Source organism: Aulonocara stuartgranti, assembly GCF_965226115.1.
Source record: "Aulonocara stuartgranti genome assembly, chromosome: 7".
Taxonomy (NCBI): domain Eukaryota; kingdom Metazoa; phylum Chordata; class Actinopteri; order Cichliformes; family Cichlidae; genus Aulonocara; species Aulonocara stuartgranti.
In genome coordinates, this window is record NC_138945.1 from 14,095,678 (window position 1) to 14,120,272 (window position 24,595).

The 24,595-nt window shown below is 39.5% G+C and overlaps 1 protein-coding gene across 3 annotated transcripts in view; it reads left to right on the forward strand.

The window, feature by feature from the left end:
* Positions 1-18,974, forward strand: part of adamts6 (ADAM metallopeptidase with thrombospondin type 1 motif, 6) — a 75,053-nt gene extending 56,079 nt beyond the window's left edge. For all 3 annotated transcript variants that reach the window (XM_082539452.1, XM_082539453.1, XM_082539454.1), the window contains 7 exons: positions 2,779-2,942; positions 3,668-3,806; positions 5,650-5,779; positions 9,407-9,611; positions 9,695-9,871; positions 13,908-14,064; positions 16,600-18,974. In XM_082539452.1, the coding sequence (XP_082395578.1) occupies positions 2,779-2,942; positions 3,668-3,806; positions 5,650-5,779; positions 9,407-9,611; positions 9,695-9,871; positions 13,908-14,064; positions 16,600-16,709 (1,082 nt within the window). In that variant the 3' untranslated portion in view covers positions 16,710-18,974. The remainder of the gene's footprint in view (positions 1-2,778; positions 2,943-3,667; positions 3,807-5,649; positions 5,780-9,406; positions 9,612-9,694; positions 9,872-13,907; positions 14,065-16,599) is intronic.
* Positions 18,975-24,595: the final 5,621 nt, after the last annotated feature.

The following is a 24,595-nucleotide window of genomic DNA, read 5'->3' on the forward strand; positions in this document are numbered from 1 at the left end:
TGCTGGTAACCTATAGTTACCTGCTAAATCACTAACTGCTAGCACTATCACAGCATGTATGTTAGCATCAGCATTTTAATGTTAGCACTGATTCAAAATCACCACACTTACTGCTGGTATACAGCCATAATGTTTCTGAAATATATTCAGTGCAACAGTTCTAACTCTGGAGACCGAAATGATGTTAGCTCGTTGGTTGGCTCTTTTTTTCATAATATGCTACTAGGTTAGTGGTGGTATTGCGATGATCTGGGGTCACTTTGCTGCTTCGAAACCTGGAAAACTTTCTGATAGAACTGATGGAACAATGAATTCTACTCTCCACAGAAAATCCTGGAAGAGAATGTTGGCTATCAGTTTATGCCCTGAAGCTAAAACACACTTGGGTTATGCAACAGGACCATGATCTGAAACACACCAGCAAGTCTACCTCTGAAGGGCTAAAAACAGAAAAAAATGAAGGCTATATCACAGCAATGTGAAAAACTCAGTGCTACTAATGGCAAATGGTTGATTTCATTTCTTGTGTGTGGCATACCAGTTATTCAGTTATTGAGTTTAGGGGGCAATTAGTCTTTCATACAGTGGGTTTGGGCAGCTTTTTCCCCTTTAATAAATAAAATCACAATTTGATAACTGCATTTTGTATGTGTTTGGGTTATCTTTGTGTTATATTAAAATTTGTTTGATGATCTGAATCATTCAACGGTGACAGATATGCAACAAACTAATAAATCAGGAAGGGGGCAAACATTTTTCTAGGTGTACCCTTTGCCATTCTTCTATTGGTAGCCTACATTGTTAAATAATCAAAGATGTTTGGTTTTGGACACATCAATTGATATGTACTCAAATGCTGAAACGAGAAAACCTATACGTCATAATATTCTGGATAGCTGATGAAACTGATATCCCACCTTAACACATCTTGCCTTGGCCTGACAGGATATACTAAGAAATTGTAAGAAAAATTAGATTTTATCTCTCTAACAGACAACTTCTGAAAAGTTGCTGACCAGTGCAAACATTTGGGTCACAGTAAAAAACGCCTGGCTTCTCTAAAAGCTGATTAATGGGCATGTTTTAACAAGCCTATGAGGTAATTTAAAAATACCTAGCAGCTCTTCTAATGAGTCCTTAAAGACTCCTCTAGCCTGATAGAAGATTTTTAATCTGTTTCAAATCATTGTTCATTTTCATGGAGAAAATCACCTCTTCATGGAGCCAACACCATTTCATGGCATACCTTCAGAGCATCAGTAAGGTTTTTCAAATGATCTAATTTAATTTCTTCAAATTAATGCAAGATCATTAAATTTTAGAAAACCTGTGGGTAGCTCCGTGACCTGTCTGTATTTGTAAACAGACTACAGGTTTCTGGCACAGCTCCACCTGTTTCTAAGGTGTGTGCAGAAGTGCAGAAATCTGAAGAGGTTAAAGCTCTAAAGAAAACTTGTTGTATGTAGGAGAATTTTATTGACTCATGGCTTTCTTCAGAGTCATCTAATCTGACCATATAGAGTCACCAGTATAGTTTCACAGCCTCCCTAGTATGGACGTAGAAACTTGATCTTGTTTTACTTTTAATCAATCACTTTAAGCCTTATAAATCACTGCAGTGTGATGACTTGGCATTTTGCAATGTCATCCTGTTTCCTATTATCTGTTCAGTTCTGTGTCAACCACATTTCTAGTAATTTCCTTGTGTCTTTGTCAAAAACAAAAGGATGATCCCATCATTTAATGTCCTGTCGCCTAATGTTAAGACAAAAACAGTCTGAGACCACACACCCCTTACAGAACAATCAGAAAAAAAACTGTTCAATTAAGCCACTTTTTGATTAAAGCGAGAAAGACATCTGACTGTGTGCTGAATTTATAGGGGATGGTGTTAATGGAGGGCTTAAGTTATACTTTGAACCAGAGACCAGATTTACAGGGCCATGGTGACAGCTGCCTGGTCCCCTGGGGTTATGGGGGATATGATGTCTATATATCAAAGTTTAAAGAGAGCAGTTTTGGCTGTTGTGTTAGACTTGATCTATTATTTACTTTGTTATGCAGTTGATCTGTGACCTCAATGATAATGATAATATTTTTCTTTTGTAGCATTGTCTGAGTCCTTGCTATTTAGGTCAGCAAAGTTAGCATTTAAAAAAAATCTTTATTAAGTTTTAGTCAAACAATATAAATATAATGTTCAAATTGGCAAATGTCACAATGCCCACAATCAGTGCCAGATGTGTTGAAAGCGCATTTCTGGAGCAGAAGATTGTGATATGATTAAGAGCAGTAAACTATTGTTCTTCGAATATGCGTGAATGCTACAGAGGGGGAGATCTGCAGAGCGTGAGCCAAGGAGTCAGAAGAGTGAGCGGTTGGATTGTTTCTCCTCAATTTGGCCCTATTTCAATGCAGAGAAAGTGGATATTTTCAGATCTGTTGTGCTTGGAGACCAGCTTTTGTTTTGACAACCAGACAGAGTGGTATTCATGAGATCCGTCCAAGCTTTCACCTGAACTGTGCTTTTCTTCTCTTCCTAAATTAGATGCACATACGTGTCGGTGCACGTGAATGTCTTTCTTGGCAGCATGAGTCTGGTTCTGCTGAGTGTGTCCAAATAGCGAGTTGTCAGTGACTTTTTGGGGTGCGGTTGAGGATGATGAAGAAGACAAACAATGGCAGTGACATCAAAACAAATGATTGTCTCCAGCTACTGTTCCTGTCTGTTTTTGATTTCAGCATTCTGAAAACTTTTCTTGTCATCTGAATTCCTAGCTTTGAAATCTGAAGGGGATGATTATTACATCAATGGAGCATGGACCATTGACTGGCCCAGGAAGTTTGAGATTGCAGGGACAGCCTTCCACTACAAGAGACCCTCTGATGAACCAGAGTCTTTAGAAGCGTTGGGTGCTACCACTGAAAATCTGGTTGTCATGGTAATATAACATTTCATTTGTTCCAAATCTAGTTCTTACATCATCTATATGACCATCATTTTATTTTGAAAGTCTGTTACAATACATGCTTCGACAAAAACACTTTTTGAACACCAAACATTACAATGACCTGTTTTTTCACCATGAGCCTCATAGAACATCAAAAAAAAAAAAAAAAAAGAGTTCGTTCTCTCAAGTCCATTTTAAGGCTCTTTTCTGAGCTAGACAGTAATCTCCTACACCCTTCCAGAGAATATCAGCAAGTCCACATAAAAACAGGGAAGTCATCAGTGATAATGGTCATGCGCCTGATTAAGGCAGAGATGACATAAATGACATGAAATGGAGGAACTGAGGTGGAGGTGTGGCTTGTAGAGGCAACAACAACAACTATATGTTTGCTGAACCAACTTAAATAGGACATTTCAGATCAGATTGGCCAGGAGGATGTGCAGAAGGTGGCGAGCTATTGTTCTGGGATTCCTGTCTGAGCTTCACCCTGTGGCTGACTTAAACTAATACGATGCCTGATCTGTTGATACTTGGTTATTTAAAAAAGAATATGCAGATGAATAGAAACGTGACTTGAGTTTAATGCTTACACTGCTCATCATCTGTTGTTGTCTATATGAATTGATGTTTTCTAGCACATGATACCAGTGAGTAACACTTATAGCTGGTTCCACAAATTATTTTATTTATTTTTTTGGCTGATGCCCCTTCAGGTCCTCCTTCAAGAGCAGAACCTTGGAATACACTACAAGTTCAACGTCCCCATCCAGCGCACAGGGAGTGGTGATAATGAGGTGGGCTTCTCCTGGCACCACCTGCCCTGGTCTGAATGCTCAGCTACCTGTGCCGGAGGCAAGTCCACCCTGTAATCTTTGATGACAGACTTTTTGTCTGTGCTGGTACCATTGCAACTCCCCTGTGCTTTTTATGTTCTCTGCTTGGCCTCTGTCAAATGTAAAACTAGTGTCAAAGAGCTCCGGGGTGCTCCGTTTAACCTATTAAATGCTTATTTACTTGTGTTTTTCTTTAGCTTAAGTACATTTTATTATATTAAATTAGACCATAGCTCATCTCTTTTAATGCTCACAGCATGGTGGAAAATAGTTAAAGTTTTGCATCTGTAATGGTTCCAAATGCATCTTTTAATTTATTATATTTTGGAAAATGCTATTAAGCATACATTGGCACAAAGCATGTAAAGTAATATAAGAGACTGTGTTATTAAATTCTGGAGAAAAGATTAATGTCTGACATTCTACTGAGCTATGATGGTCAGTTGCCTTTTTAGCACTCCAAGCATTTTGGTGTTAAATACCATAACATGCTGTGGGTGTTTACATTCTCTTTAAATATTTCTAACCATTTTCAAATGTTTAAAACTTTATATCTTGTGTGTTATTCTGTAAATCTTCCCCAACCAATATTTCCACAAATGCTGAAGAACGCTGTGCAGAAACCCAGTATCATAATTTGAGAATGGTTTGCCAGAATCATTACCCTGGAGATTCAGCCCTCTAATAAATTCAGTATGTATATTTTAAATAATATAGCCAAAGTAATGAATATAGCGCAAATTATGTGAATGAGCTGCTCTGCATAGCTTCTGGTTTACCAGTGATGGGGTAGAGATGCAGCTGCTCTTCCCAGTCGCCTGTCCTATAAACATTCAGAATCAGAAACCACAGTGAAATGTTGACTATGGCCTTAAGAATGACTAAACCAAACCTTTTAGTCCAAAAGCCATGGGTTTCATATAACAATAAATAGTGTTTCTTCCCAGTTGTCAAGCGTGGCCTGGAAGGGTTTGTAATATTTTGTAAAAGCATGACTGAATAAGCATGTGGGTTCTTCTGAGGAAGGATTTCCAAGTCCAGACCAGAAAACTATTCCTTAGATGGGGAAGTACCCATGGCTTTCCAGCATCATAAACATGCCTTTGCATTGTTGATCCAAATGATCTAATTTGTGTCTACTGTGTGTGTCTGACCGTGCAGAGCTTTAAATCATTAAAATGTTATTTAATCATACACCTATTCAATAGTGCTAGCTCAGCTAATCATAAGGTATTGTTCAATATATCACCACAGTGAAAAAAAATCAGTGAAAACCACCTTTTGACAGCCTTTCAAGTGAAACTTTTCTACTATTCCTCTAAACTGTATTTCACTTCAAGCACAGATGTGTGGATTTTCTGTACCACACACACACACACACACACACACACACACACACACACACACACACACACACACACACACACACACACACACACACACACACACACGCATCCATATCTCATTACATCTGCCAGACAAGTCTGCTGTGGGATATGTCCCAGGAGGGTCCAAACAGACCCCTTCCTGGTTGGTACGCATGCACGCGCACACACAAAACACATGCAGCATGCGCGCACACACAGTGGGAGGTGTGACACTGATACGGTAGCCCTCACTCTTTCTGGCAGAAGCCAAGGTAAAGAGCTCTCTGCTCTGTAAAAGTGATTTGCCAACATATCCTGCAAAGAATCACGAATTTACATGTCTGGATTTACTACAGAATGAAAATGATCCCATCTCCTCTCTTAACACGGTGCACGACACCACGGCTGGCAGGCTTCTGTGTCTGCGAAGGCATTTTAATGTGCCAGATCAGCTGAGCTCCATGCTGCACTATTGATCAGTGTTTTCTCCTGCAGGTTCTCAGAAGCAGGAGTTAGCCTGTAAAAGGCTGGACGACAACTCAGTGGTACAGAACAACTACTGTGACCCAGACAGCAAACCTCCAGAAAACCAGAGAGACTGCAATACTGAGCCGTGTCCTCCAGAGTACGTAATACTCACTCATGATTCTTCTCTTTATGAGATGATTACTTTTGTAAAATCTGTCAAATGACTGAAATGAGAGAAAAATGATGAACAGAGTGAGTGTTACAGGGCCCAAGTAGAAGGTAACATCTCTAAATTGCTTATTTTGTCTCAGAATCACAGTACAGTGATAAAAAATTCAGAGAAAAGTTGTTACACTTAATAAAATTCCTTCTGTTTTTATCTGCTTATCAGGGTTTGGGTCATGAGGCCAGCAGCGGCGGCTCTAGCATTACTATAGAAACGTCCTTCTCTCCCGCTACCCCCTGCAGCATATTTAGGTTGTTAGTAGTCTGAAACAAGAGGTGTCTGATACAGATGTCCTTACTCCCTCACCTGGCTCCTTTAAATGCTTTTGAAGAATTCTGTTTCTCCTGCTTGTGTCTTATTCTGTCAGAAGGTAAATTGTAAATCTACAGCTTAGACCTTAGGCTTAGCTCCTATCATCATAACAGATAGTTGCACAGCTGCACTGATCCAGCCATCAGTCTTCCACTAAGTTGTTCCTCACAGAATTTCCTGAAAGAAACTTGAAACCAAAGGGAAAAAAAATGTAAATATTTTGATTTACAGTGTTGTTTCAGCATTAGGTGCTCTACTCCAACTAGGCTGCTTGGTATATTTGATGCAGTATGTTTTTTATATAGAGAAAGAAACCATAAAAACTAGTAATTGTAATATTTCACATATAAGGAAGTGAGAGTTTAGAATAGTAATTATTGATCTTGAACTGGGTGGAACAGCTATGCGATGCAACTTGTAAACAAAGACATGTAACGCAAGATGTGAATACCAGGCTAAAGTCCAAAGTGTGAATTTTTTACTCTTATATTTCCTAAACTACTAAATTGGCATGCAAAAACAAATTAATTAATCTATTTGCTTATTTTCTAAAAATCTTTAATGAAAGATGTCAAATTGCATATGTTCTTTGAATTACTATGCTTTAATAACAATGCAGAGAGATAAATACTCATTCATAAAAATAACAATTGTAATTATAATGGTATAGCTGAAATTAGTTACATAATTTGTTAATTAAGAATGCAAGGGATGTTGACCATGGAGCTGAGGAAAACAGGAAGATGACAATGATGGTGTATGTATGTAGTGTGAGAGGATATGCAGTTTCCTGGTTGGACAGAAGATGATGTTGTGAGGATAGTGAGGACAGTGAAAAAGTGAGATGGAGGCAGATGATCAATGGTGGGCTGTAGCCAAAAGAAGATGAAATATTGGAAGACTGCAAACACTGTAAATATTGGGAAGTTGAGTTCTTCATTATGTCATTGCTTGGCTATTTTTGTGCTCAGTTTGGTCTCTGTCCTTGGCTTTTCCCACGCTAGATCGCATATTAGCATTCAAGTTAACTCATCTCCGGTGCTTATTCTAATTCTTCATTCTGTGTTTAGTGCTGACTTGAAGGAAATTCTGCCCAGTATACAAATGTTATTGATTGTTAAGTTGCGTACTGCTAATTTATGTTGGTCATGATGTGAAACAAATGCAAATGGAGTGCATAAAATGTGTATAGATGCTAATCGCTGTATTTGTGATGATGTTAATGCAACGTTAAGTATGTATTTGCTTACCTTTAGCTCTGTTTTCGGTCTCATCCCACTAAATGCTTCGTGTGATCAACTAGTTGGTAACTGGAGCACTACAGGGTATGAACCCAAAACATTTTGCTGAAACATGTAGGGGCATCGTGGTGGCACGGCGGTTGGCACTGTTGCCTGAATGGGTCTCCTTGGGTTCTCTCTGGGTACTCCAGCTTGTTCAGAGACATGCACTTAGCAGGGTTAGGTTAATTGGTGATATGAATGTGAGTTTGAATGGTTGTCAGTCTCTCTGTGTTAGGCTTCAACAGACTGGCCACCTGTCCAGGGCGTACCCCGGCTTTCGCCCTATGGCAGCTGCAATACGTTCCATCCTGGATGGATGGATGCTATAATGCTTTTTTGACAAGGTAGTTCTCTGTAGGTTCATCATTTTGGTATGATCAGGATCTTTTGCATTATGTACTAACATTTAATGCATTGTTAATATAAAAACAATAATGAAAACACAGAGTATAGCAACCTAAGTTAATGTTTTCAAAAGAAAAAGCCTCCATAAAAATGAGACTGACTCATGATATTAATTCGCCTTCAATGAGCCCTAGTTGTAAAATGTGTTTGGAAGAAAATAATAAAATAAAATAGCCGTGATTTATAACTTCATATGTTAACTATTTTCAATATCTGCTTCATGCCAGAAATAAGAGCTCTGAAAATGACCACCTGTGTTTGATTGTTTTGGCATCCTTACCAAACCTCGAGGGGTAACACACACGTATACAGGTGGAATATGAACTTGTGTTTGGTGGCCAAATGTCTGTAAATCCCTTCGCTGTAGCTGGAAGAATGGCCAGACTCACTTCAATAATGTCTGGAAAAAGAGGGATTAAATGCACCAGGTTAATTAGTTTCAGACTAGCTGACAATTATTTGTATATGAGAGGGAGCGCCAGTGTCTTTCAGCTGGGTGTCAGCCAAAAAAACTGATAGTATTGTAAATCTACTGTATCAGCGGTAATTTGTCTTCATATGTTCAGACTGCAGTCTTGGGTAATTTATTTTCACATCTGTATTCAGTGGTCGCAGACTTGTGGTATCGCATTTATTTTGATTAGTACTAGAAGGCCGTGGCAGTTCGTGTGTGTATGTGTGTGTGTGTGTGTGTGTGTGTGTGTGTGTGTGTGTGTGTGTGTGTGGAGTTAGAGCGCTCATGCAGCATTTGTGTTTGTTAGGAAGGCAAACACTCCTTTTGCAGCGTCAGGAAAGGCCGACTACAGGAGACCATGTAAACACAATTGTTTTAGAATAGCCCAGGGTTTTATGGGCGCCGGTAATGAAAGCTAACACAGATGTTTGAACATGTCGTTAATTCTGTATACATTCCTTTAGATGATGTAATATCTCACAGGCTGGATGTGTTTGGAGGACTGTTGTCTGTGCAGTTTTATGATATTAATTCTAAAGTCTGGAGGGGGTTGAATATGACTGGGTCTAATTTTCTCAGGTTCTAAAGCTAATCATCCTGACATGGCATAGCACTAAAATGCACTCCCCAGCATTAGTTACCTGTCAGCCAGGCAGCAAGTTTAAACTTCTTTAAAAAGTGTGTAATTTCTTGTGGTATATAATTTTCTTTTATGTTGATGAGAATGGATATTACAGCAAATATTACAAAAGACAGCTTTCAAAATATTAAAACGGTTATTTAATAGTCTTATAAAAAAAAAACCTATAATACTTTATGCTCTTTCTTTTTGTCCAGTGATACCACTGTCTTGTCTGTACATTAATTTAAAAAAGCCAGGCTAGGCCCCTCAGTTGCCATATTTACCTTTTTTTACTATATATATATATATTAATACTCTTGATACTGCAAAGTATTAATGTTTGATGCCTTGGAGTAGTTTGCTTCTTTCCCTCTTTGGCAATGTGACTATAGTAAAGTTATTTAATGTGTGTTTATAGTGAGTATAACCTCGTGAAATCACTTTACAACAAAACTGTTAGCATTGGTTGCTCCATCCTCCAGATGGTTTATTGGAGACTGGTCAGAGTGTCCGAAGACGTGCGATGGAGGGATAAGGACGAGGACAGTCCTCTGTATCAGGAAGATTGGTCCCGCTGAGGAGGAGACACTGGAGGACACTCACTGTTTGACTCATCGGCCTATCGAGAGAGAGTCCTGCAACAACCAGTCCTGTCCTCCAAAGTGGGTCACTCTGGATTGGTCCGAGGTAAGGCCAGTAATAATAAGTGTTTTTCTGTAACTCATTGCACTGTCAAGATATGTGTTTAACACCTTTCCTTCCCTCTGTAGTGCACACCTAAATGTGGTCCTGGCTTTAAGCACCGCATTGCCTCGTGTAAGAGCAGCGACCTCACCAAGACCTTTCCGCCTGCCCGCTGCTCGATCCATAACAAACCTCAAGTCCGAATGCGCTGCACTTTAGGGCGCTGTCCTCCTCCCCGCTGGATCCCTGGTGAATGGGGACAGGTAGGACCTTGTCTCTCTCTAACTTCTTCCACAACAGTATGGCGGTTAATCCTACTGGCATGTTTAAAAGACAAAGTTTCCATAGATAAAACTCCATGTGTAGGTGAATGATTTGTATCATTTACACCTGGATGAAATACTGGGGATTCCAATCAGGCCTGTGACGCATGTGAGTGCATAGAGGCTGTGTTTGTGTTTGTGATTCCAAGAGTTAAAACAGGCCTGGAGTATGTGATCGGCAGCAGTAATATCTTCTTGGCTGTTTGAAGTTTATCTGCACCCCAGACGAGGCCTCTCTGTCACTTCCAGGAACAGGGTTTTGAGGAAGACAGAGGAATAGAAGTTTTGGGCTCACCCTGATATGACTTAGTATGCTCTGAAAAAGCTGCTCAACACTTTACAACACAGCTGACTCATATTGCTGAGAGGACGCCAAAAAGTCGTGCGTCAGAGATAGTTGTATCTACAAAAAGTATGGCTTGTTATTTTGTAGGATTTGTTAGTAACTCAGTGTAGAAGTGGAATTTTAAACAGTGTGCTCTGATGTTTAGAAGGCAATTGTGCAAGGATTGTGCGCTCTGATGAAGGTGATGTCATGGTTTCAGCTGTGCTGATCAGGTCAGAAGTCAAAGGTTGAGAGTCTGGCAGTTTAAGTCATAGCTTTCTGGGTTCTTTTCATATCTGCCACATGCCCGTTAACACACACAAATATCGATAACACACCTTTACAATTTAGTCTGAGCCATAAACAAAGCAGACCAAAATGTTAACCTCAACATAGTTCATCAAAGGACAGGCTTCTTGCCATGCTGAGCCAAAGTTAATACCTCATAGACCAACAGCTGGAGTCTGCCCTTACACAGCGCTTTCTGACACACTGTAGAAGTGTGTGTGTGTGTGTGTGTGTGTGTGTGTGTGTGTGTGTGTGTGTGTGTGTGTGTACTCTCTCCCCCACCTATTCTGTTTTTCTGGCTGTAATTACAAGCTTAGCCTCCACTACTCTCGTCCCTCTCTGGCCAGCTGACCCTCAAAGTGCCAGAAAGGGGGGATTGTTGCCAGCTACCAAGATCCCAGTCTCCCAGGCCAAAAGGTCTCCAGTTCAAATCCCACTAAAGTTACACCACTGACGTACGCCATCTGTCATAGCTTGCAGCGGGCCCTAATAAAGACTCTCTAATTGGGAAGGGATGACATGCAGGCTCACTGATCTAAGGCAGCCAGAGAGAATCTGTGAAGGTGACAGAAAGAGGTGGGGGGTGACTGGGTTTATTTCACACACTCGTATATGAGCACACACACATAGTTATGGCTCACAGGTGTGTTTTTTCTCAGCCTTTCCAGCATCAGCTCAGATGAACAATTCCATTATAGAGTCGAAAGTGTGCTGGCACCTACACCTTTTGTTTTTTATTAGTTTTACTAGTTTGTTTCTGTCTGTTTTTTTCCTTCTACAAAGGAGATTAGCGGCTGCCCACAAGGCCAATCTCACTTTTTATAACAACTAGCATATAAAGAGGCAGGAGCGCATTTTGTGTTTACCAAAGCAAACGTTTTATGCACCAACAAAGCAAATTTACAGTTATATTATGAGTACAGCCTTAAAGTGCAGAATTTCTGCTGTAGTTTGAGCAGTGGGACATTAATATCACATTAATCTTTGTTGAATTGCAGCCATTTTTAATTTGGACAATTTACCGTATTCATAAATAAAAAACTCATACTTCTTGGAGAATCTTTCAGGCTTCCTGCCTGAACCTAATAGAAATCACTAAAAAATGGGATTCGTCCTTTGCGACTACTTTGCCAGTCCTTTACTGCAGTTTCTCTTTTTTCTTGGGTCATTTGATCTTAAGTTTGCCAAAAAAAAAAAAAAAAAATCATTCAATGAGAACTAGTCTCCCAGCACCATTAGACAAGTCATGCATGTCAGTGTGTAACATTGATGCAATATGTTTTGGAACATCAGTTGTTCAATGGCTTTTATTTGCTCTCATTAAGTGTTTTCATTGTGGATCATGGAGGACTTGGATACTTATATGCTTGCGTCTTAAGAGCGTTCTTCACTTGGCTGGATTTTTTTTTTTTTTTTTTTTTACTGGAAAGGATGCTGCAATCATCATCATCATCATCATACAGTGCTGTGAATAAGTATTTGCCCTCTTCCTGATTTCTTTGTTTATCGCATATTTGTCACACTTGAATGTTTTAAATCGTCAAACAAATTTTATATTAGTCAAAGATAACCCAAATAAACACAAAATAATTTCTAAATTGTGATTTTATTTATTAAGGGAAAATCTAAGCAAATCTACCTGGCTCTGCGTGAAAAAGTAATTGGATCCCCCCCTTTTTTCTTTTTTTTTTTTTTGGAAAGTTGGGCTCAGTTTCACCAGCCGAACCCGTGCCTGATCACTGCCAGACCTGTTGAATGAAGAAATCACTTAAATCGAACCTAGGCTCAAAGGTCTTAGAAAACAACACATCATGCCACGATCTCAAGAAACAGCTGAAAACAGAGACATTGAAATGCATTTGTTTGGAAAGGGTTACAAAGCTGTTTGTTAGGCTTTTAGGCTTTAGGACTCCAGTGAACCACAGTGAGAGGCATTGTCCACAAATGGAGAAAACTTGGAACAGTGCTAAATCTTCCCAGCAGTGGTCAGCCTACCAAAATTAAAACATCAGTGACACAAAAGAACCCAAAATAAAACAAAAAAACTTCAAGATGCCTCATGATTCATGTCTTCATGATTCAACAATAATAATAATAATTTTTAGCAATAAAACTCCAAACAATTTCAGTATTGCAGCAGAAACAGATGTGTTCCTGTTAGTCAAATGTTTTTGATTGCCCTTTAGATACAAGGCAGATTTTAAGATTTATTTCAGTATAACAACAAGAAAAAATTAGGAAAAAAAGTAAATTGACCAACTGGCTGAAATCCATTACAGCTGTCCTATTGCCCAAACCTATATCAAGCCACTCTAGGTGCCAGTATACCCTCTGCATTGATCGCTTTTTGCACCGCCTCATTCGCTCATTCGGAGGAAGCCGTTGCAGCATTCTCCTGAACAGTAGGTTTCCCCACTCAGATGATACTGCTAGGAAGAGAAGAAATCCAAACCTGAAGCAAAGACTGTTTAAATGTGTGTTTATTTCGGGTTTTTTATTTTTATTTTTTTGCTGGCATATAATTCACGGGAATATAATAAAATGGAGTAAAAACTGACACAATCTTACACTGGTGTCTGCAACCTGTGCTAGGTTACAAAAATCGAGAGGTGCACAAGTGACTGAAGCGTTACAAATATGATGTGTCACAAAGGATGTGACATCAAGCTCAGCACACGTGGCAAGCATAAAAACAACAAACTTTGCTATCTTTCTCACATTTTTGTTTGGGAATGTCTTTCTTTATTTTGTTTTTTTGCAAATAAGATTTTTGATACAAATTATTATAAGCAAATAAATAAATGTAATAATAGTTAAATGTGGGGAAAAAAAGCTTGAAGAGAGCTTCACGTTTCTTTTTGTGATCATGAGCAGAATTACTAACCAGTCTAAACCCTTAATATACTTGTGCACAAAATATCCCTTGACAAGCAGTTTTCAAAAAAGATGTTGCAAAAGCCTTCAGAGGGTGAAGAAGAAATGAGCAGAGGGAAAGAAAAGGAAAACAAGACTCACAACAAGTATAAAGTTAAGAGAATGCCAAAAGGTAACCTTTTCAACCTCATTTGACCTGTTTGCTCAAATTTAGGAAAATGAATTCAGATTGAGGAAGGTGACTCTGGTTGGCTCTGTGTGCTCCCTCCCTTTGTGCCCCGGTGATTGTTTGATTGGATCAGGTCGTACAGTGTATGTGTGCATGTGCCGGGATTACTATGTGTGTGGAGGTCCATGAGGGAGCGCAGACTCCCTGCCTAGTATTCAGGGTCACAGAGAAAAGATGGTCCTCATTTAACTTGTTAAATTTACTGGCTAAATATGGTGTTGCGCTGACAGTGACTTTTGGTCTGGTGCTCTTTGTTTCAGTGTTCAGCACAGTGTGGTCTGGGCCAGCAGATGAGGACGGTACAGTGTCTGTCCTACACAGGACAGCCATCGAATGACTGCGTAGAGTCCCTCCGACCAGCCACCATGCAGCAGTGTGAGAGCAAGTGCGATGCCACCCCGATCTCCAGTGGTGATGGTGAGATGATGAAACATGCCATCGTGTCACAAGCAAGTTCAGTTAAGAACTTGCTTGTGCGAAAAGTTTACTTCTCGCAGTTTTCGTCACGGTCGAGAAGACAATTTCTGATCTGCAGTTTCTTTATAAGCAAAGGTTGATTGCTTTATGCTCATAGATATTGTGCTGTAGGTGCTCAGCTTTTACACAAAGCCCCACTTGAAAAGGTTATAAACTATCTCTATCTTCATCTTCACTGTTCTACTATGACCTAAACACAGTTGGATGACACGCTCTTCTACACTTTGCCAGCAACATTAATCTTTCCAGTGAGGTTGGCCCCTAGTCAAAGTGAAGCAGCTCAACCCTCCATATACACTTACACATGATGGATGGCTATTCAGATATGTAGAGAAGGGGCCTTCGATTAGCCTGAATGGAAAACGTGAGCAGCGTTTACAGGCTGGCTAATGGGATTAGCTGTAGGCTAATTGTTCCTTTACGGACAGCAGTGAGGCAATGTCTCGTTTCATTTGGCTCTGAGAAGGCAGGGGCCAAAGCCTAATAAGGGAAGACACTCTGATCATGATAAGGCATTTAGAGCACTGCCTGTCTGGCATCCAGCAAGCAGTCTGTGTGTGTATTTGTGTATCTGTGAGTGTGCATAGTAGGGATGGCAGCCAGCCCAGTTAGTGAACGAGGCCAGGATCTGTCTTAGTCTCTGCATCCAAGTATAGTTGCAGTTTTATTCTATTCAGACCTGAGGGAGATCCACAAGCTCTCATGTAGCAGTTTAGTCCAGTTTGTATATCTCATATGTTATCATTACATCGCTGTTTAATGACTTGCCTTCATTCTGAAAGTATTTAATAAATACACAACCTCTTCTGACCATCTATTTTAACCTATTTATCAAGTTTGCCTTTGCTGCAAAACAAAAGCTAGATGTATATGTGTTATTTCTATTAAATATAATGTTGCAAAGAAAAATGACTGTATATTATTAGTGTTGATGAGATATCATTTGAATTTTGATGTAGCACACATTTGGAGTCAGCATGTCAGCTATCACTGGATTTTCAATTCGGAAATACTTCAAATGATTGATAATATTGTTCCATGAGAACAAGATGTATATAAAAGATGCACAGTGCTGTGAAAAAGTATTTGCTTCTTTCCTGATTTCCTAGGTTTTTTTTATTATTATATATATATATATATATATATATATATATATATATATATATATATATATATATATATATATATATATATTTGTTACACTTAAATGTTTTAGATCAGCAAACACATTTTAATATTAGTCAAAGATTACTTGTGAAAATGCAGTTTTGAAATAATGGTTTCCTCTATTAGGAGAAAATAGCCTACCTGGCCCTATATGAAAAAGTAATGGCTCCCTCTTGTTAAGTCATGAATTAACTGTGATTAACCACATTTTTTGGAAAGCTGAGTTCAATTTCACTAGCCACCGCCAGGCCTGATTACTGCCAGTCCTGCTGAATCAAGAAATCACTTAAAGAGAACCTGTCTGACAAAGTGAAGCAGATCTCTAAAAAATCTCTAGAAATAACACATCATTTCATGATCTAAGGAAACAGCTGAGAAACTAACATGCCATTGACATTTATCAGTTTGGACAGGGTTACAAAGCCATTTCTTAGGCTTTGGGACTCCAGTGAACCATGTTGAGAGTCATTATCCACAAATAGAGAAAACTTGGAGGGCAGGCCAGCTTACCTAAATATACTCTAATAGTGCATCAGCAACTCCAAGAGGTCACAGAAGAATCCAGAACAACATCTAACTGCAGGCCTCATTTGTCTCAGTCTAGGTCAGTCTTCATGATTCAACAATAAGAAAGAGAAAAATGGCATCCATTGGAGAATTTCAAGCCAAAAACCACCGCTGATAAAAAAAAAAAAAAACCCCACAAAGGCTCGTTTCACATTTGCCAAAAATATCTTGATGATTCTAAAGACTTTTGGCAAAATATTCTGTGGACTGACAAGACAAAAGTTGAAGAAAGTTTGAGTCCTGTTATATTTGGCACAGTCAAACATGGTGGTAGTAGTGTACTGGTCTGGGGCTGCTTTGCTGCTTCAGGGCCTGGATGAATTGCCGTAATTGATGGAACCATGAATTCTGCCAGAAAATCCCGAAGGAGAATGTCCAACCATCAGTTGACGACCTGAAACTTAAGCGCAATCGGGTTATCAAGCAAGATAGTAATCCAAAACACACCAGCTAAGCTAAGGGTGGCACAACCAGTTAATACGTTAATACAGTGCCATGTAGATAGATATATGTAATAGATATATTTATATATAGTCTAGGGAAATAGGGGTGGTTTTACTTAAAAGGTGACAATATGTAGATGATTGTGTTATGTTAGGTATAAAAACTTTCTCGTGTGTGTGTCTTTTTTTTAGTCAGCTCCTACGACGAGGAGTTTTCCTCTTAAACATAGCCAGACTAATAAAAGATATGTTTTCTTTTGCTGTCTTTATATCTGAGGTCTTTTCTGTCTCTCCACAGAATGCAAAGATGTAAACAAAGTGGCTTATTGCCCGCTGGTACTGAAGTTCAAGTTCTGCAGTCGAGCGTACTTCAGACAGATGTGCTGCAAGACTTGCCAGGGGCACTGACCCTTTGAATACAAGAGTGAGACAAGAAGATGGTCATAAAGGCAAGAAAGATGGAGGGATACAGTGCTTAAGAGGGTGAGAAGAAAACAGCAGACTGGAAAATGCATCCCGACTCTGAACCAGTGGAAGAATGAAAAAGTTGTCAATGTTGAAGACGGGAGAAAAGCGAGGATTTCCCTGTTTATCATACCCCATACTCCTGCCCTCTGTCGTGGTGGAATCTAAACCACTGCTCAGCCAATAATGCTGACACAAACATTATTTTTTTGTTTTTTACATTTTCACTTCTGTGAAGTGGAACTCGGAAGACTAACTGTTGGTGATGTTATCTTTTATTATAATAATAATTATTAATATCATTGTTAGTCTTCCTCAGTGTTTGTTTTTTTTACGAATCCAAAGTGCTGGACACATCGCTCGCAGAGGATGTACCCCGGAGATTAGAAGAGGGGGGATGGGAGACTCCTGTCTTTGGGATGACTGTGATGGTGCTATTGGCAGAGCAGACTTCTGGCTTCGGTGCACTTTTTTCATGTAAATACCAATTTACTGCTCAAATGCAACAGAGAATCCCTGTTGGTGTACTGTATATTTATTGTACAATCCAAAACAGAGCTTATATATTGTCCTCTGATCATCTTTTCGCCAGATAGTAGCCTATTGTTATGGAAGGGAATGTAATGTGATTGAATTCATATTCAGTTTCTTTTTTGCTTGAGTGAAAATATTACATACTGTAACATATGTTAAACCCTTGTATACTGTAAGGATTTGTATATTATATACATATGTTAATCCAGGGCCAAAAAATACACCGTGGTTATTGGAGATTTTTAAATCTTTTTTTTCCCCCAGCTGGGTGCCTTAGTTCTTAACAGTCAGGTAAAAGTTCACCCAAAATCACCAAAGTCATCTTTTCAAATGGTGCCTACGCCACATGAAAAATTAGTGACCAGACCTTTGCTAGCATCTTACTCAGTTTAGTATTAAAGGATTTATAGGTTTTGTTCATCTGAGTCAAAGTGCAGTCACCATTACATACTCTCTTTAAGGATCTTTTTGAGGTAAACTAATAGACCCGCAGTTTGCAAAATGGCCTTCTTACCAATGATTACATGAAAAGATTGATATATGAGGTCTGGGCAAGACGATCGTTAGCTCAGGCCTCAGTCACAGTTTAATACTGGCAACACAAATAGGGTGATCCTCAGCAAAGGTCCCTGTGATTGCTTTAGTTATTAGCAGATTGCCACCTTGGTCACCTGTAGTTTGCATGAAAGATGCCAACTTATCTGCAGACATTTATTTCTTGAGCTTTAATGACATTTTAATTAATTATTTGCTTTTAAAGAATAAGTTGTGTCTTACTGCTGCAACCTACATATTTTGGAATGTGTAACTTTTACTTTGAAAGCATATGTTTAGGTTACACTTACCATTTCACTACTGCTTGGTAAGTCCGCTTCTTCCATGCAAAAAACAGCTGAAAATGTCAGTGTCCAAAGCAATTTCAGAGAATTTTTCTGTCCAGCACCCTTGCAGCGACCAATTTATGCTAGTGACTGCCAGCAACCTCCAGCAATCAGTTGCCAAACAGTTGTAAAATACACATGGGGGTTGGCAGGAGGTCATTAACTGGTCTGCACACTAGTGTGCACAGCTGTTTGACTAAGACCTTAGGAAAAGTGGAGGGAAAATGCTGACTAGCTAGGGTGACATGAATCAACCTATTAGCACATCTAAAGCTCACCAATTTACAATTAACATTTAATGTAAAAAAAAAAAAAAGGATGATTAAAAGTCACCATTTAAATGTAAATTAGGACATAAATCAGTAAGTGTTTATAATGTTGCTTTTGTCTTTAGTACAAAACCAGCTCCATATAAATGTCGTATGAAGACCAGTTCAGCAACAGTTTGCAACAGCTAATATGTCTGTTTAATTTAGCTCTGTGATCTTTAAATAAGCAGTACTGTATCTGCTTGAAGCCACCAATGCAAGCAAAGACTTAATTTGAAGATTTGGTTGTCAATATTGTTGAACACTTCTGGCTTTATGGGAGGTTAATCACAGGCTGCCTGACTTGTGAAGCTGATGCTTTAAGGGGGACTAATGAACTAAATGTAGCCTACCCATTCATTCTCATCAAAGATGCCCACTGGCACATAATAAAACCAACTAGGCATTTTGGAGCTGGTCATGTACATCAGAAACTGAAACTGAAAAACACACTTTTAAAAATTGTTCTAATGAACCCCCCCCCCCCCCCCCCCCAAAAAAAAAAAAAAAAAAAAATGTGATATGGGACAAAATAAGAAGGCATCTCTCCAACCTTCCAGCCTTTTAGACTAAGCTAACGTGTGGGATCATTCACAAGGAAGTGAACAGGCCTGTTTCACAAATATTGAGATATTCCTGTTAAATATACATGCAAACACCACTTTTGTTACCAGGCTATGTCAGCTGGCTTCACTCTGCTACTCACAGACTCCACACTCTGCCTCCTACCCCCATCATGTTCATCATCATCATCATCACCTTTGTCCCGTAAATGAATAAAAAAAACAAAACAAAAACAGCATACTCAGTGGTGCTTGCCCTGCTCTTGTACTTTTTTTATTTTTTAATTTCCAAGAAATACTGTGTTTACCTCTCTTTCCTCCTGCTATGCTTCGAGGCTTCCGGCCTTCCCAGGCTTCTGGTGCTATCAAGTGGGTGCTTCCATTCAAACCCGTTCCAGTGTGCTAATAAGAAAAGAAAAGTGAGGCTGGATCCAAACAGTATGAAAAAAAATATATATATACTTGTCAAAATTTCTGTTGATTTAATGCTGGTCATGTTATCGTTTAGTTTGTATCTGTCTATACCTCACACTGGGAATTTTCATTGTCAACTGTGTATTGTTGCTTGTGCAGCCAACAAAACAGTCACCCCCCCGGACGAAAGCGATCACTTCACCCAGGTGACGTTTGGGTTGTGAAAGGGGAACAGCAATTAAAGTGAGTGTGTAAGGATCTTGTCAGAGCTGTTAAAACCGACGTTCTAATTTTGCTGCTGCTACGTTTTTTGTTTTGTTTTGTTTTGTTTTGTTTTGTAGCCACCTTCAGAATGACAGTGCTGAGCAGATTTTGTTGGAAAGGATGGTGGATGCTGCATTCAAAGACAGCAGAATTCAAACTGCTTGAACTGACTCATCTACTTGCTGTGGGATTAAGAAGCTCCATTTAGAAAAAGAAAAGACAACTTAATCAAACTGGTACTCGTTGCTGTGAACTTGGATGTTTGAATGTCACATTGCTTCAAAACGTATCTGAAGTGCAAGCGAAATGAAAAGCATCATGTGATTAGCTGCATATATTTTGTATTCAGTATTATTGTTGGTACACTGTTACTAATTTTTTTTTCAAATGTAAATTATATGCTAATTTATTGCATTGTCACTTGTACATTGATTTCACTGCATGCAAACTGAAATTTAGCATAGTGAAAAAAATGCCATGATACGGCCCTTCACCAACTTTTTTTTTTAAGTAGATAAATGAATAAAAAGAGCAGCTTTTAAACAGAATCCTCTGTTAACACATTCATTTTTACTATGCTTGTCAAAACATATTAGAGCGTGCAACCTTAAACTTGCATGGCAAGGTTATTTCCATCATTAACTGGGTTTTGCTCAGGTTCAGTGGTTTGGAGACAAAGAGGTGGAGCTGAGATAGTTTAGATGTGCAGCGGCAGGATGGTGGCTATATTAGACAAAGGATGTTGAACATGGAGCTGCTAGGCAGGAGATAAAGTAATTCAGTTTTATTTATATAGCGCCAAATCACAACAGTCGCCTCAGAGAATTGGAATCAACATTATTTATTTGTATAAATGTTAATAGCCATCCTCAAACTAAGCATTTAGTCTTTTTATTTATTGTATTATTATTATTTATATATTATATTTATTTTATTATGTTATATATTTTATCTTTATCGTTTCTTCTCTAACCCTGTGTTTTAGAGAAAAGTCAAAAAGGAACTTTTACTGGGGAAAAACAATTAATGTATTAATGTTCATCAGAATGTGTTTTTTTTCTGCCAGCTTATTATCAATACTTGTGAAGAGAATCCCACACTGGAACAGCATGGAGTTGGAGTTATATGTTAGGGTTAAGGATTGCAATACCTCAGCAGTGATTCCTGTGAGAAGGAAACACTCAGGATGAAATATGGTGCCAGGGTGGATGCCCCACTCACAGGGTTTAAGAGATGTATACTCTTTTTTTAAATTCAACTCTTGGAACATCCTTAGAGTGAGAACGGCTGATGGTGTTACACCAGGATATTGGTTACCAGCTTTAAAGAAGTGCATTGATTTGCTGCCTCAGTTTAGGGTGACCATATCAAAGAAGGGACTTTTGTTCTGATCCACCTTACTCGAAATCCCCAGCCACATCATTATCTGAGATTCAAGGATAAGACTTTGTTTGAGCAGCGTCAAACAACTTGCCAAACATTTTTGTTGATATAGTTTTATTATTGGACTTTACGTTCTCTTATCCCCATCAGAAAGTGTCTAGGTCCACTCGTAGGAAGCTCTGAGATTTCCACTCTCCCTGGTAATTAATTCCAAATAAACAGTAACTAGCCCACTTGGCTGGGAAACACAGCCATCTCTGTCTAATCCAGTGTCCAATTACTGGGGGAGACAGATGGCCTGTTTGGTTTAATGTAACCAGTTTAGAATACCTGTATGTCTGGCCCAGCTTCTGTCTCTTACACTGGCCCTTCTGCAGGGGTCTGTGATTACATTAGCCCCAACCTGTGGAGCTTAAGGTGACAAGGAGAGAGAGAAAAATAAGAAGCTGAGGGATCGTGTATCTGCAGATGACCTGACAGCCATGAGGTGACTGCCTTACATGAAACATTTACACCTGATTATGTGAGCACATACGTCCATGAGAGCTTGCTGTAGACTCAACACACAAACAGAAAGAAACAGAAGCCATCCACTGGATACTGTGAATGTACACATGGACAAGAAGGCTCCAGGCAATGAAAGCAAGATTTACTGGTATTTACCTTTCTTGGTTTCAGGCCTGCAGGTCTTAAGTCTCATGAGTTCAGGCCTTAGAATCCCACCAATCCATTGAGCTGACTTATTTGTCTGGGATGGTGACATGAAAAAGTAGTTTCTTGGTTGACTGGGAGGACTAACAATAGGCCATTCAACAATAGCTACAACTGCACTTTTAACTAATCAAATATAACTTAAAAAAATAAATTATGTGATTTTCTCTTAAATGTTAGTTTAAAAGAACAGGTTTTAGCTCTCCTGTGTTTGTGCAACATTTCAGGATACCAGTGTGCAACATCTCAACTGATTTTTTGATTTCCAATTCAACTGTAATACAGCAGGAGAAGAACCAAGCAAGGGGCAGCTTCCAGGATTAAAAAACAAAGCCAAAGCAGAAGTTCCACAAACTGCAGTTCAGTTGCTATAATGTCTCCAGAAACTGGCTTCAAAAGCAGCTTGGTTGGTTGGTTTTTGGGGTATGCAACCAATACAGACGTGTAGCATGACAGTGATGATGCTATGCATAGTTAGTGGAGGGGATAGAAACAGCAGAGTCCAGCATGAAGGTAAAAAATCTTTTTTTAAAAAGCTAATCGCTCAACTGCACAAACACAAACAAGAGTACCCCACCTAGCACTTCATTGCATGCTCACAACTAGTTATAACATGAAGACTACAGGAAAGAAAAGTGTAATCTTTTTACCGTTATATGTTACCTTTAATAGTTAAGGAGATAAAATTAGTCTCTCTGACTTGCAGGGAGACACTTGAATGGAGGAGTGATAGTGTGATTCCCAGTACATCGGCTTAGTAAGACTAGGAGCTAGCAGGCTACTTATGATAAGAGGTGTGGAGAGGACGAGGATCAGATTTCTCTAGCAAACTCCTGACAATGAAAGAACCCATTGCTGTGTTTTATCAGCAACACAATATCTTACAAGCTATGACAAAACAAAGCTGTGCAAAGATACACCAGTGATAAGACACCAACAATTCCCAGGTTGAGAACTCAGGCTCGACTACATGCTGGAATTCCTCCGAGAGTTTTCTGCTGTGTGTCCAACTTAACAATCTGCCACCCCTTGAAGTTTAAAACCCCAAATACCTGTGGATTTACTCTTGCCTGTGGTCCTGTGGCCCTGTCATACCTCTGTTTGTGTGCCCATTCTCCAGCTGAGAGGTGTGAGGATTAGCATAGTGATGAATAACATAGAGTAGCACTGTAAAGGTTTATCTTAATCAGAAGAGCTGTGCCACTGCAGTATGTGCGATGAGTGCTTGAAGTGTTTTGGACACTCTTCCATTTGAACGCAGTGCAGCAGGACAAACAGCTCCAGATGGTGTGGCTGGAGACACTACATGCGTGGATCCAGGGGGTCTGACAGGCAGGAATGCTGGCCTGGGATGGGAAGGTCATGGCTTCAGCACCTGCTATCTACTGGGCTCTGTCCTGTTAAGCCCTGCTGCTTTTTCCCACAGCTGAGGCCCAGACTGAACTGCCATGGGTGAGATCAAAGGCCTGAGGGCCACTAGTTTCATAGGAGAAGGCAACAGTCATGCTATCACATACACCAGGACAATGTGCTTTTCTTCACACCTTTCTCAGTGGACTAAACACACTAATGTGTATATGGATGCCATACTGTTATATTTCAGCAGGGCAGTGTTTGTGAATGAACTAAAATATGGCACATTGAAATGTATTTGTATACACCACGGGAAGCCTAGAACGGAGTTGTTACTGGCGGGTTGTGCAGCAGAATGTGGCTAATGATGTGGCTATTTTTATTTTGGTGGAAAATGGAAAAAAAGAGGAAAACTTTAGTGGAAGCTCTTCTCATCTAGAAGAACACTGCTGTATTAAACCAAAGTCTCACAACTAGGCAGCTGTTTTAGTAGAACCTCCAATCTGTTGTTTGGGAACATATTAAAGCCTTTATCTAAATGATTGAGTGAAATAAAGTTTCCAGGTCATAAAAAGTAAACTGTCATTTAAAAACATCTTAAATAATGTAAAAATCATATTTTTCCAGCTACTGACTTTCACAGTCATGTGAAAAAGAGGAAAGAACCAGCTTTAGCAGCAATACTTGAAGTAATTCCCCAAAGTTTGATTCTGTTCATCTGGTTGTAGCGTTTTCAGTGGGAGAAACGTTTCATCACTCATCCAAGTGACTTCTTCAGTCTCAGCTGACTGCAGGTTTCCCCAATCTTATAAACAGTACATTGCATAATGACTGACACTAGCACCACTGAAGGAACAATGGGCTGGGAGGTCAGTTCGTTGATCATTAATATGCAAATTCTCATGACCATTGATTAACAACCACTGATCAAAGCTCATTGATCAAAGACCACTGATGAATGGCCATGAGTACCATTCACAGAGAGTTGGAGAATGGCTGCAATCACAGCATTGTAAGATGGCAAAAGATGTACCCTTAGGCCCTCTCTTCGATTCAGAAATGGTCTTTCCCTTTTCACATAAATGGCCTCCTTGACTCCGCGCTCAAATCCTCCTGTACACTATGTTACTCTGTTTGTGTTGGGGGACCCGGTCCTTAGGGTGGACCAATCTGTGGCGCAGCGTGTTTTGGGGTTTAAAAGCCACAGAGACTCGGTGTTTAGAAAAAATGTGTCTCAGCTGTTCCAATACTCCTGACACGTACGGGATCACTACGGGTTTTCTCTTAGGCAGCGGTTGTCCTTCTCTCCTGGATCAGCTGGAGCTTTCTTTAGGCGCCTTTCCAGCTTTGACAAAAGTCCAGCTGGGATAACCACATCTACTCAGGGCCTTCTTGATGTGATGTTCTTCTGCTTCCCT